At 40.6% G+C, this 15100-nt stretch overlaps 1 protein-coding gene across 3 annotated transcripts in view; it reads left to right on the forward strand.

Annotated features, from left to right (window-relative positions):
* Window positions 1-14875, forward strand: part of LOC115362332 (copine-9-like) — a 72341-nt gene extending 57466 nt beyond the window's left edge. For all 3 annotated transcript variants that reach the window (XM_030056218.1, XM_030056220.1, XM_030056219.1), the window contains 4 exons: window positions 2399-2501; window positions 6354-6411; window positions 9906-9979; window positions 13440-14875. In XM_030056218.1, the coding sequence (XP_029912078.1) occupies window positions 2399-2501; window positions 6354-6411; window positions 9906-9979; window positions 13440-13622 (418 nt within the window). In that variant the 3' untranslated portion in view covers window positions 13623-14875. The remainder of the gene's footprint in view (window positions 1-2398; window positions 2502-6353; window positions 6412-9905; window positions 9980-13439) is intronic.
* Window positions 14876-15100: the final 225 nt, after the last annotated feature.

Genomic DNA, 15100 nt, shown 5'->3' on the forward strand with positions numbered 1-15100 from the left:
TTGCTGACCAGAATATTCCACAGTGAAAGAGCATTGAAAACTTTAAAGTAGATCCTCGGTGTCATTGCCTTACCCTTGAATTCTCAGCCGTCAGTGTGTTATCCCACAAGTCCTAGTGTGTCTGACACCTCTAGGCTGCTCTGAAGGACACAAAGTCCCATTTAGGGGGGCATGGCGAGCACCCACTTAAGTGCACACACACATATATGGACTTAAACGTGCGTGTGCGTAACCACAAATGGATGGACGTGCACGGCACATCTGCACACACATAAGTACGCCCACAGCAGACGCACACCCACACTAACACACAGATCAATGTAGTGCTCAGCCAGGTGGAACAGGTTATTCTCTGGTATTAGATGGTGCCTTCTTGCAATAAACACACATACACAGGCATCCCAGGTGAGGGAGGCACATAATAACACACACACACACACACACCTATAAACACCTACACACCGAGAAACTCCTACGAACTCATCTGGCATGACATCAAGCCAAGGCTGATATTCACCAATGTGGGTACATTCATTTGTTTTCTCATCGAACCCCCTGTTGATGAGGGAATGAAGAGCGGCGGATAAACAAGAAGCAGGGTCACATTCTTTTTTTTATCATGCAGTGTTATTCAGCACCTGTTATTCTACGAAGAGTCTTTCTGTTGGAGAAGGATGAAGTTTTGGGTGATAAACAACTCAAGGATCTGGCATGGGACCAGAATCCTAGAATAAAGCCGGTTACCATGGTGTGTCGTTGAAAGAGTTATTGTATCTAACAGTGTTTTCTTGATGGCTGAATAACTACATTGCAAAAGGAAAAGGTTGCTGGTCTAACAGACAAAAGTTTTGCAGTGCATCTTTGGAAAGGGATGATTTGGTTGGCATCTCCATTCAAAGTCAGAGGATGTCCTCTCAGGCATCTTCAGTTAGATTGTGTTTCAGAAGGAGAAACTCCAGCCAGCAACAGTCAAGCATTACTAACTCTACAGCAGCTGAATGTCCTTGTAACCCATGTGAGACCAAATTGTATCTTCTACTCATTATCATTACAATGTAGAGTAAATAAATATCAAACCAAATGAATTCATCTGGAAGCCATATCTGAAATTAAAAACTCACATCAGGTGAGCGTGCAGGGACAATGTTCCCTGTGAACAGACAGTTTGGTGAGAATTTATCACTCCAACCAGAAAGTAATATCTCGTCAGTCATCAGTCACTGCTCCACTGAGACCGTAGAAAGTGAATCGATTTAGGCAGGGCCAGGACATTTTGCTGGTAAATGATATCAGTTGCGAGGACGGTTGCTGTAGTTTTTGGTGGAATTGATGTCCCTGTACACAGTGAGGGAAACCTTTGTGAATTTAAACAGCTTTGAGATAAGAATACTTTTACAGAGTAGATTTTATCAAAAGGAATGGTAAACCCATTTAAAAAGTGGGTTTTCTTATTTAGTATTGAGTACTATCTATCCACCTAGATTTGAGAGTTCCTAAAAGTCAACAGTAATAAAATGGGCTTTAAGGGGCTGCCTTGTCGGGTTCCCCTTGAGGTGTAATGATACTGTGTGGAGCTTGAAGGCCAGCCAGCTGTCTAGAAAAGTGAAAATATGGAGCTTGGTGGAACTGGAAGAGCTACAGCTATTACTAGTGCTGCAACAATATGTTAGCGAATGTTTGGGCTTATAGAAATAGAGTTAATGTGAGAAAGTCCATGACTAACACCATCACTAACATAAGCTCCATATTGGATTGAAGCGCTTTGCCAGCCCTCACCTCCTCTGATAGAATGTGAGCTTGGTAAAATAATACTTGGTAAAATGTTGGATTTGTATCTAGGAGCAACACAACATTGACATGCAGTGCCAGCAGACTAGCAGTTACAGTTCCTCACTACCGTTTCTTGAGCCTTTTGTAGGATAAGAGGTGCGGTTGAGGAGTAACAGCTGAGGTGGTGTTCTGATTGGATCGCTTCACCCTTACATGGGAACGTAGCTTTTAATCCCCTGCAAAACTGATTGTTTCACTCAGGAGAAATCAGCTGGTTGGCCTCTCTCTGCATAGAAAGGACTTCTCAAAAAAAAAAAAAAAATGCATTTTACTAGGGAAAATGTGACTTTACCTTTGTTTCCATGAGATGGTGATTTCAGATGGTGATTTTCTTAAACCTTGATTCAACCTTGGAAGTCAGGGATCTACAAAAGCTCTAACGTTACAGACCAACAGGCCCGGCTCTGTGGTGCTCTGCTCTCCTGCAGCATCAGTCTACTGGTCAGATACACTGGAAACTCTGTGTCTGTGCTGTGTGCATGCATGAAAACCTCTGTGTTTGTGTGTGTGTGTGTGTGTGTGTGTGTGGGTGTGTGGGTGGGTGTGTGTGTGTGTGTGTGTTCCCCAGCTGTGCGGCAGAGATTACAGATGGCTCTCAGTATTTTGTCCTGCTGATGATCACAGATGGAGTGATATCTGACATGGTCCAGACCAAGGAAGCTGTGGTCAATGTGAGTAAACACACACACACACACACACACACACGCAGATAAACACAGACACACGCACACACACAAAATTATGTATAACAGACTGTTTTTTTTTTTTTTTTTTGCTGAGTTTCAGAGTAGTGAGGGTGCAGGCCTCTTCACAAAAATGGTTTCTTTTTCTTGTTATTTCACATGTTTCACATGTCAAAAATAAATCAGGCTGTTGCACAATCCTCACAATGCTGAGAGAAAACAATTTTAATGCTCTAAATGCTGAGCACTGAAAGTTCAGAAAGTGTCCATTTTTGGCAAAAGAATGATGCGCTTCAAAATGGTTTTCAAGAGTCGCTTAGAAGCAACTTCAGCTACAACAGCACTTTCTGTCTGTTTAGAGCTGTTAGGTAAAAGGTTTTCAGATGACACATAACTGTTGTCTTTGTAGATCATTTCTGACTGTTGCATACCCTGAAATGCAAGTGTGTGTTTGTGTGTGTGTGTGTGTGTGTGTGTGTGTGTGTGTGTGTGTGTGCATATACATATATATTCCATTTTTGGTTTATCACATATTACACTTGAAGGACAGTAGCTTTAGTTATCTGTGTATCAGTAGTGGCATCTGACAGGAAGGAGCACTCCTACCAGTGTATCTCAGGCTTTTCTCTTATTTACTGTTAGAGCCAAATCAAGGTTTAGCTGACATGGGAAAAAGCTCCAATTCACTTCGTAAGCATTGTGCTCCTGTCATTTGAGTGGGTAAAAGCAGAAATCCCATAGTAGAGCATTGATTCTGAGGGTTGCTTCTTGCCAAGTTCAAGTAATAAAGATTAAAAGTCCATTTGATGTAACATTGTATTGTCTCCTGCCTTGGGGAGGTCAATAACTGTTTAATTCAATAACTTATTGAATTAATGGTTAAGATTTCAGCGATCCAATAAAGCTGGGTCTAATTGCTCTCTTATAAAGCTGATGGGATAAAGGAAAGTTATTTGCTTAAAGTTCTTGAATGTACTTTGAATGCAAAGCTTTCCACTCTTCTAACTAACTTATAAGCACAACTTTAAGATCAAAGTGCCCTGGTAAATCAGATATTTGCTTTAAATCTGCCTTTATTATTTAGTATTCTAAATTATCCCTCACTGTATATTCTCTAGTTAGGAGCTGGAGAAGACTCAGCGAGCTGTAAATTACCCAAAGCCTCTTCAAGGGTCACCTAATTAACTCACTAGGTGAGCCTTTTGCACACCTGTAGGTCGGCAGGTGCGTAGGAGAAAACCGGAGACCGGCAATAATCAGAATAAAAAACTCCCGCACACTGCTTGCATCATTTGCAAAGGAGAACTTTAATAACAACGTTTCGGTACGTAGACCTTCATCAGGTTATCTTACCAAACAATGGGAGAGACAATCCTAAATAGGTAGGTAAACCCACACCCACAAATCAGGTTCCACCATAATCAAACATCATCAGAGCTAGATTTAAAGCACCTGGACGGATATAGGCGGCCAATGTCTGAGAAAAAAATAAATAAATAAATGAAATAAAATAAAATAAAATAAAATAAAATAAAATAAAAAAATAGTGAAATAATAAAAAATAAATAAATAAATAAATAAAATAAAAATAAAAAAAATAAAAATAAAAAAAATAAAAATAAAAAAAATAAAATAAAATAAAATAATAAAACATAAAAAAAGATATAATAAAATAATAATAATAATAATAATAATGAAAAATAAAAAGTAAAAAGAAAAAAATATATATATAAAAATAATATATATATTTAAGAAAAAAAAAAACGAATAAATAATAATGATAATCATAATAGTAAAAGGAACAATAAATGAAAAATTCAGACAGTAGAGTGTATCGAACACTGATAATCACATTACAAGCTTGATGGACGTATTTACAACTTGTCTTCTAGAGCCTGTCCCTGAATAAAAGAAGGGGACATAGAATTAGATATCTAAACAAATCAAGACTAAGAATGACTCACAAAGACCAAATGTAACGTTAAAAGCATTGCTACAATAGATCTAATATTGCATAGAAAAATAATTATTATACAAGCAAACAAACATTGGAAAATCATCAAAAATATCCGATGTGAATTACAACATCACATTAAGCGGTGATTCATCATTTAGCCCTCTAGGGGATAATGTTTGTAACGTGAAGATCCAATAAGCCTCACGCCTTTTTAACAACAAGTCCAAGTCTCCACCTCTCGGTGGTAGACTGACTTTCTCAATACCACAGAACCGTAGGGTGGAGATGTCATGTTTCTCATCATTGAAGTGTACCGCAACAGGATAGTCACGGTCATTTCTACGTATTGTACTCTTGTGTTCACTTACACGTTGCTTCAACTTTCTGGTAGTTTTGCCTACATACACTAGTCCACATGGACACCGGAGTGTGTACACGACATGTGTAGAGGCACATGTGATCACACTCTTAATCGGAAAAGTCTTATTTGTATGGGGATGGGAAAAAAAGGTGGTTTTATATAGTGTTATTGCACTGCGCGCAATTGCCGCAGCGGTAGTTGCCACTGGGTAGTGGAGTTAACAGTGTCTGTTGAATGGACTGTGTGGGCTGATGTCGTGTGAAGTCCGCGTGAACCAAAAGATCTTTTAGGTTTTTTCCCCGTTTTTGAACAAACAGAGGCAGATCTTTAAAAGTTTGGGCGAGTTCAGGGTCGGATTTTAGAATATGCCAGTGCTTTTTAAACGTAGATTTTATAACATTAGAATGAGGAGAGTAAGTGGTAATACATGTTACAGAAAAATTCTTCAAAAACACTACCAATGCTTCTATCAATACTTTTTGCAGAATTGTTGAACAGGACATTATGAAGATGAACAATCAACCTTTTCATGTCACTAAGAATCTGACCGATAACGAAAGAACTGCTTTGAATGAACTGATGGGTGATAAGGACATTGTGATAAAACCTGCTGATAAAGGTGGCGCTATTTGTGTCCAGGATGCGGACAAATATCTATCTGAAATTCTTTCTCAGTTGTCCAACATCAGATTCTATACGAAATTGCAATCTGATCCCATTAGTACATTTCAACAAGAAGTATTTACATATTTGCAAGATGCTAGACAAAAAGGTTGGATTACTAAAGCTGAGCATGATTTCTTGCATTGTCAGCATCCTATTTGTCCTGTTTTATACACTTTACCAAAAATACATAAATCATTGTCTGATCCCCCAGGCCGTCCCATTGTAGCTCAGACTAATTCTTTATTGGCTCCTCTGTCGGAATTTGTTGACTTCTTTATTAAACCTTATGTCCATACTCTACCAGCATATATAAGAGATTCAACAGATTTCATCAATAAGATATCTGATGTTACTGACATAGCCGATGATGTTTTTCTAGTTACGTTGGACATTGCCAGCTTATACACTAATATACCCCATGATGGCGGTTTGGAAGCCTTAAATTTCTATCTTCAGACCGGGACGGAGCGTCCGTCCCACCTAATCAGTTTATTATTGATCTCGCCAGTTTTGTCATGAAAAAGAATTATTTTAAGTTCAATGGGGATTTCTATCTACAGGTGTCTGGAACGAGCATGGGGTCCATTTGTGCGCCCAATTATGCCAACTTATTTGTAGGCTTTTTTGAGAGAAACTTTGTCTCGAATCCCAAAATAAATGTACATCTGTCCAAATTTTTGAAATGGTATAGATATATTGATGATGTATTTTGTCTGTTTCAAGGTGACATGAAGGAGTTACAGGACTTTCTCATCTCATTGAACAGTTTCGATAATAATTTAAAATTTACTATTATTCTCACCTAATTAACTAAAATGCAAAAGTAATGAATCCCTCTCTGTTGTCTGCCATGCAGGCAGCGTCACTCCCTGTGTCCATCATCATTGTGGGTGTGGGGCCAGCTGAGTTTGACGGTAAGTGTGCTTTATATTTTAATGTATTTTGTAATCATTTCTTTTCCCAGTTTTATTTTTCCCCAAATAGGCTCTGTGGCACAACTATCCCTAATTAAAAACAATTATTGATGCTAAATCATCATCATCATCATCATCATCATCATCATTATCATAATGATAGCTACTATTATTATTGCTATTGTTATTAATAGTTACTAACATTAAATGAAAACCACAAATATTTTAATTGAAGTTTATTGGATTACACTTAAAAGTGATTTTTTTTTAATTATTATTTTTATTTTTTACTTTAATTTATTCATTTACCATAGTGAGGAATTGTTGACATCTCCTCATTTCATCATCCCCCCCTGAGGTTTTCAGCGGGTTCCAAACTTTTGATATCAACTTGACACAACTTGACCACCCGAGTTGACCGACTCAGCAGCACCCCTAGTGATGGAGCAGGGAGCCGCATCCTCTACCTCAGTTGAACGCTCACGACTGTCAGAGGGACAGCCGACTGTGTGTATATATATATACAGTACAGGCCAAAAGTTTGGACACACCTTCTCATTCAATGCGTTTTCTCTATTTTCATGACTATTTACATTGTAGATTCTCACTGAAGGAATCAAAACTATGAATGAACACATGTGGAGTTATGTACTTAACAAAAAAAGGTGAAATAACTGAAAACATGTTTTATATTCTAGTTTCTTCAAAATAGCCACCCTTTGCTCTGATTACTACTTTGCACACTCTTGGCATTCTCTCGATAAGCTTCAAGAGGTAGTCACCTGAAATGGTTTTCACTTCACAGGTGTGCCTTATCAGGGTTAATTAGTGGAATTCTTGCTTTATCAATGGGGTTGGGACCATCAGTTGTGTTGTGCAGAAGTCAGGTTACTACACAGCCGACAGCCCTATTGGACAACTGTTAAAATTCATATTATGGCAAGAACCAATCAGCTAACGAAAGAAAAACGAGTGGCCATCATTACTTTAAGAAATGAAGGTCAGTTAGTCCGGAAAATTGCAAAAACTTTAAATGTGTCCCCAAGTGGAGTCGCAAAAACCATGAAGCGCTACAACGAAACTGGCACACATGAGGACCGACCCAGGAAAGGAAGACCAAGAGTCACCTCTGCTTCTGAGGATAAGTTCATCCGAGTCACCAGCCTCAGAAATCGCAAGTTAACAGCAGCTCAGATCAGACACCAGATAAATGCCACACAGAGTTCTAGCAGCAGACCCATCTCTAGAACAACTGTTAAGAGGAGACTGCGCGAATCAGGCCTTCATGGTCAAATAGCTGCTAGGAAACCACTGCTAAGGAGAGGCAACAAGCAGAAGAGATTTGTTTGGGCCAAGAAACACAAGGAATGGACATTAGACCAGTGGAAATCTGTGCTTTGGTCTGATGAGTCCAAATTTGAGATCTTTGGTTCCAACCGCCGTGTCTTTGTGAGACGCAGAAAAGGTGAACGGATGGATTCCACATGCCTGGTTCCCACTGTGAAGCATGGAGGAGGAGGTGTGATGGTGTGGGGGTGTTTTGCTGGTGACACTGTTGGGGATTTATTCAAAATTGAAGGCACACTGAACCAGCATGGCTACCACAGCATCCTGCAGCGACATGCCATCCCATCCGGTTTGCGTTTAGTTGGACCATCATTTATTTTTCAACAGGACAATGACCCCAAACACACCTCCAGGCTGTGTAAGGGCTATTTGACCAAGAAGGAGAGTGATGGAGTGCTGCGGCAGATGACCTGGCCTCCACAGTCACCGGACCTGAACCCAATCAAGATGGTTTGGGGTGAGCTGGACCACAGAGTGAAGGCAAAGGGGCCAACAAGTGCTAAACACCTCTGGGAACTCCTTCAAGACTGTTGGAAAACCATTTCAGGTGACTACCTCTTGAAGCTCATCGAGAATGCCAAGAGTGTGCAAAGCAGTAATCAGAGCAAAGGGTGGCTATTTTGAAGAAACTAGAATATAAAACATGTTTTCAGTTATTTCACCTTTTTTTTACATAACTCCACATGTGTTCATTCATAGTTTTGATTCCTTCAGTTAGAATCTACAATGTAAATAGTCATGAAAATAAAGAAAACGCATTGAATGAGAAGGTGTGTCCAAACTTTTGGCCTGTACTGTATATACATACATATATATATATATATATATATGCATATACATATACACACACACACACATATATATATATATACACACATATATATATATATATATATATATATATATATATATATACATATATATATACACACACACACACACACACACACACACAGTCGGCTGTCCCTCTTCCTTGGAGAGCTGCTGCAGAAAGTCAATGAAGTCAAGTAGTCAGGCCCTTCACAGCCCACAGATCAACGACTTCGGCAAGGGCGTCTCAGAGAGAGCTTGTGTAGCTATGGATCTATTAGAGTGTGCAAATGTGTGAACTCTCATCTCTATGCATGCGTGCAAGGCTGTGTGTGTGTGTGTGTGTGTGTGTGTGTAGTCTGCAACAGCTCAGTGGGGTGTGACGGCTCGTTCATCAGTGTGTTGGATGGTGCGTTGTTTTCTGGTCGGTTAGACATTGGAAAGGTGGGGACTAGTAGTGAACCTAGGCTGGCCTTCCTGGAGGTCACAGGGTTAATAACACTTAGCAGCTCCCTGGGGTGATGGGATTGCATGAAGAAGGGGGTGGGGGTTACACATGTGTGTGTGTGTCTGCAGCTTATCGCCCGGCCTCATGTGCTTGACATATTATTGGGTCTCTGCATTCCATTTTCCCCACAGTTTTTTTTTTCTACTCAAGCTCTAAAACTGCTGCCATGTCACATTCAGTTTAATTCTGTCAGTTTTACTACTACTCTGTGTGTGTGTGTGTGTGTGTGTGTGTGTGTGTGTGTGTGTGTGTGTGTCTGCATGTCTCTGGTTGCTTCCTTGACCTCACACTGTGATCAGCCACCTCTTTGTTGCAGCACTGCACGTCCAACTTGTTTTATATCTTGGCTCGAGAAAATTCAGACAGGGAATACACTGCTGTACCAGGTGTTGTTATTGCAGAAGACCTCTCACAATGACATCTCCATTGGAGCGCAATTTTCAAGCAAATACCTTACCAGTAGTTGCCAGATTTGAAATAATTGCTTGAAAGCACTCTTCTGGCTCCACTTTAAATCTACGTAGCTTCGCCACTATTTATTTTCTGAGTCAAAATGACCTGAAATATAATTGCATGTCATTTTGCTTAGAGAACAACACTTTTCAGTACATGCAGTGCGCTGACTCTCTCCTTCTGTGCAACTTGCAATTCTGTTTTTACTCCCTGTTCCCACGCTGCTTGTTTCCCTCCGTTCCGTTCCATCAGTTGCGTTGAGAAAATACACAGGGAGGCTCTGTACCCTCTCTCTGGTTTCCTCTCCCGCTCTGTTCATTCTTTTTTTTTTTTTCTCTCTCCCACAATTATAACCCTTCTCCTGCTTTCCTTCTAGCCATGGAGGAGTTGGATGGAGATGATGTTAGAGTATCCTCCCGAGGACGTCTTGCAGAGAGAGACATCGTACAGGTACTCATCATAATTCTGTGTAACTCAGCTACAGTTGACTTGAACATTTCCTGATCAACAGCAGTGGCATGAAGGAGTATTCACAGGCAGAAGCAGGGTTACATACATATGGACCTCTTCAACCCTGCTGGTTATATTGGTGGGTTTGTCACTGCTGTGTAGCCAGGATTTGTTCAAACTAACAGAACTTTATTTTAAATTCAAGTGGAGATCCCAAGGTTTCCAAAGATACCAAATATATGCAGCTGATTTACAGGGAAATTTGTATAAAACTATGCACAAGACATAGGTATTTTGTATGCTATGCTACAGCCATAAAACAACAGTATACCACTCAGTATAAGTGTGAGCTTCAGTGTAGCTGCAACCAGCAGATACACAGAATGGATGCACAATTGTTGTACAATATGAGGGAAAAAAATCTAACTTTTCAGCTTGTTAAGGGTAAATTTATGGGAAAATCAAAGTTGAAGGGGTAAAACAGGTTCTGCAGACATTAAGCAGTTATTCCCTGTTTTTTTAAAGATATGAGAACACAAATAGGAGGCAGATGCAGAGTTGCCGCCTACTTACAAATGTACTATTGAATATGTCTGTCTATGGAGAAGTTAAACCAATTAGCTGAGGTACAAGGTACAATGAATGAGATCTTTCCATGACTTGACATTGGGAGGAGGGATATGAGTATAAAAGACTTAAGTAATCAAATACTGGCATAAAAGGCAGTGGTTGTTTCTTTCTTCTTGTAAAACACACAACAATATAATCCAAATTTCCCATTGTTAATTTCACAGAAAGGTAGTGAATAGGTGGCCTTAAAGCAAGGCAAATATGTCTATGTTTCCTAAGTACTTGAAAGATTCGACTGATTCAATCACTTTGCCTTACAGGGTAGTAATCTGTAACATTTTCTTACTACTGTCATCACACGTAGATAAAAGACCTCTTGTGACTCTTATGGCATTTCTAGCATTTATTAACATAAGACTTATAAGACTCGTGTAACACACTCAGCATGTTAATACTGAATCAATATATGCTTCTTTTATGACACTGAATTAGAAATGCCATCGTGTGGTCAGATTAGTCTCCCCACAGTTTATTTTACTTAGAGCAGTAATTACATTTACATGGTCACAGTAGCAGTATGATTGCCGTTAATGTGATTATGACAGTAATTCAGTAAGAGTGTTTACACATGTAGAGGCAAAGTTCAATCAATATCAATATCATTTTCGTGCGTTCTTGCATACTGTGATTATTGAATCGATACGTTAACTGCCTGCAGCTCTTAAAGGCAACATCAATTATTTTCCCCCTGTTATAAATTGGAGTCCTATTGCTCCCACGGTGTTTCCATCACTCCCATGTAATTTCTCCACAGGTGATTCAGTGCTGAGTCCTGAGCATGACCGACAAAGTAAACAGTTAAAGAAGCTGTAAAGATGTGCGAATTGCAGTACAACTACAAGTTGTATGAGTGAAGTGTTGTAACTTGTAACTCATGATGGATTGGTGTGCCTGGGACAAGACATTTGCTTGACTTATATTCAATAGCTACTTTATTAGGTCCAGTGCTAGGTAGAACCCTTAGCAATTGAATGGGTAGAACCAGCATAGGCTTTTGGTTCACAGTAAATCAGAATATTTCCAGGTAGCTCAGTATATCACGGCAGTAGCTGCAAACATTCAACTGAGTTTGTTTAGGTTGGTAGAAATGATGCATGGCTAACGGAAACATGTTCTGTTTTCACAAGAAAATGAACAAAAGACTTGTGAAAATAACCATGTGGCTCTTGATTTTGATAAAAAACAAAAAAATGATGGTTTTGTGAGGAGTTTTTTGGGTGGAGCCTGACCATCAGTGAACGCTCCAGCTGTTGCCTTGGCAAGGCGAAACATCTTGAGATGATGGAGCATTATCTTGCTTCAGTTTCCATTTGAAAAAGTCTAGACAGCAGCCGCAAAGGGATGCTGCTGGTCAGCAACAGTGTTTACTGTCTCCCAGTTGTTCAAATGATGTTTACTTGGTAGTAAGAGGTCTAATGTGAGCCAATTATACTGTCTCCACCTGATTGTGCTGTTGACATCAGGCAGAATTCATCCATGGTCTCAAGATGTTAAGGCAAAATTCTTTCCCTGCCATCATAAGTTTTTTGATAGCCAGGGGTTGTTACATGAGGCATCAAAGTTTTACTCTTTGGTCATCAAGATTTGTCAATTCTCAGAGTCATATTTTCTTGTTCATAGCTGACAGGAGTGGAATTTGTCATAGCTCTGCTGCTGTAGCCCATCCACTTCAAGTGTCAATGAGTTGTGTGCTCTGAGATGCCCCACTGTAATGCCCAGCTGTTATAACATCTTTAACCTCTCTCATCCAAGAAGCATTTTCGCCCCAGGACTGCAGCTGACTGGGTGTATCACTCCATTCTTTGTAATCTCCAGACACTCCAAGTAGGTCATCTAAGGCTGGAGCTGGTGTATCTGGCACCACTGATCAGCACCACATTCAACTTTGCTTGAGTTACACATTTTGCTCATTTGAATGTTTAGTTGAACGGTAACTGAACCTCACAGCTCTGTCTGAGCACTTCATACTTATGCTTCATTTACATGTGACTCACTGTCTGGAGTAGTGAGCTGGCTGCACAATCAGAGAAGTCTGCCTAATAAAGTGGGCCTCTGAGTGATGTTTTAACTGCAGTATTCTTGCAGTGCAATTAAGATCAAAATATGAGTGTAGTCAGGGTGTGTTAATAGCAATATCAAATATCAAAAAAGATATATAAAACATTTTAATAAACCTTGTGAGAAAAACACTTTCCCTCCTACAGTGTGTGTGAATCAAAGACAAAGGGATAATTTCACTGTATCACCATAAGGCTGAGTCTGAATGGGAGTCTAATGGAGAGGGTGCAGTAGAAAGTTAGCAGGCAGGTTATTAAAGGAAGACCATGGCATTTTAAATTGCCAGAATTTTCTTCTGTCATTGAGCTTCCTAATGAATTCTTTTCTGTAATATTATGGACAATCTTGCTCTAGAATGGGGTTGAGTACGCTCTGTCTAAGGGTGCGGAGGTTCCACATTTTAAGTTGCATGTTAAATTGTGTGGCATTGAAACAACCCCTGTTAGACCAGAACTAAGGGGGTCTTAACCCAGATTTAAGCATAATTTGAAAAGGGCTAGTGTTAAAAGCAACTAAATGCAAAATATCAGGGAATCCCTTTAATTCTGCATTGATACTTCTTCCCTTGTTGGAGTTTTACTGTTTTTACTGTGTTTTATGACAGCAGTTATATAATCACTTGTGTACTGGCACCAAAAGGACTGACCATATCCTCTCACTCTTGCTAAAGTTTGTTTCACTGATGTTAATATTTTGCCATGACAGCAGTAACAATGGCATGTTGTGTATTAGTATCAAAAGGATCCACCACATCCTCTCCCTCCTGCTCCAGTTCGTTCCTTTCAGAGACTACATCGACAGGTCTGGCAACCAAGTCCTGAGCATGGCCCGGCTGGCCAAGGATGTCTTGGCTGAGATCCCCGAGCAGCTGCTGTCCTTCATGAAGAGCAGAGGAATTGAACCACGCCCGGCCATCTCCTCCTCACCGCTGCCAGAGGTACACCGGCACATCTGACACCGGCACAGCGGATGCTCATCACCGCCTCAAAGCCCTGACTCTTTCTCCCTACTCCCCTCCTCCTCCCTCTCCTCCTCATCCACTCCTGCCCTCATCCCATACACTTCCTAGTCAAAGAGCAGGTGGGATCGACCTGCGACCTGCTCTCTCTTCCCTTATCACCACCAGAACTAAACAGGCACATCCGACACAGCCGGCTCTCATTCCTGCCTCGACCACTGTCGTTTTCCCGTCTCCCTCAGCCGTCCTAACTTACCCTGTCTCATACCATTACTTTTCATTTGCTGTATGAAAGAGCAGTGAGAGTGAACCATGACCGGTCCTTTCCTCCCCTCTGACTGCACCCTTATCGTTTAAAGTGATACTTTAACTTTTCAAATTTCAGTCATTTTTCCTCACCAGACACTTTCTCGCTTTATCAGAAAAAGTTTCTTCCCTTAGTCCTTGTCTTGTATTGCATTGTTAGCACTCCACCCATCTGGCAAGAGTCCCAGGAAGACACTAAAATGAATTGAATCTTGTCCCTGACTGAACGCAGAGCCCCTGATGAGCAATATGTGCCAGCATGCATCAGATGCTTTTCTGCCATTTTTTGGCCATGTTTTGACTGGAATGCATTGCACTAACTGCTCTCCATGTAGACAGGTGTTTAAATTCATTCATTACCGGTGTCATTATCATCAATCAGCATGTCAATATGTGGAGGGAGCTGTGCCAGAAACATTAAAATTGTACCAGAGCCTGCCACAAATGATTAGTTACCCCAAACAGTAGAATTCGTGGTGATACGAGGGTTCGACTCTTCACTGAGAGTTTTGCTCCTCGAAGTTCAGACGACTAAAGATTAGTGATGAAGGGACCCATGTCAGTGTCATGCAGAAAGCAGTAGACAAGTGTTGGCAGGTCTAATACGGGGGTCCCGGTCACATGTTAATTACCGCCAGTTACAGACCTTGATGCACGCATGCACACACACACACACACACACACACACACACACATACACACACACCTCTGTCTGCCGCACCCACCCTCTCTTGCCCAGCGTGGGCTGAGGCTGGGTGCAGATTCCCCTCCTGCTGTTAGAGAAATGCCAGTCTCTCCGGCTGCCCTGCAGGGAGGAGGAGGAAGTGGAGACAGGAAGACAAGGGGGAGGGAAAGAGGGAGCGATGAAGATGCAGGAGGGAGGCATATGGGTGAAAAAAAAAAGACTAAAATCAAACACAAAGCGTGGAGAGGAAATGAGAAAGAGAGAGAGAAGGATGAGGTGAGGAGGAGAGGCAGTGATCCAGAGTTTTGTTTTGTTTGATGGCAGAAAAGAAATAATAATATATAAAAAAAAAAAAAAAAAACATGGCAGATGTGAAAGAAAGAGACAGAGGCAGATGAGCTGGAGATAGTGGTGGAGAAGACAACCATAGGTCAATGCTGTCTTAAGGCTGAGTTTGTTCTCTTTTGTTTTGGAACAGGTATAC

Source organism: Myripristis murdjan, chromosome 7, assembly GCF_902150065.1.
Source record: "Myripristis murdjan chromosome 7, fMyrMur1.1, whole genome shotgun sequence".
Lineage (NCBI taxonomy): Eukaryota > Metazoa > Chordata > Actinopteri > Holocentriformes > Holocentridae > Myripristis > Myripristis murdjan.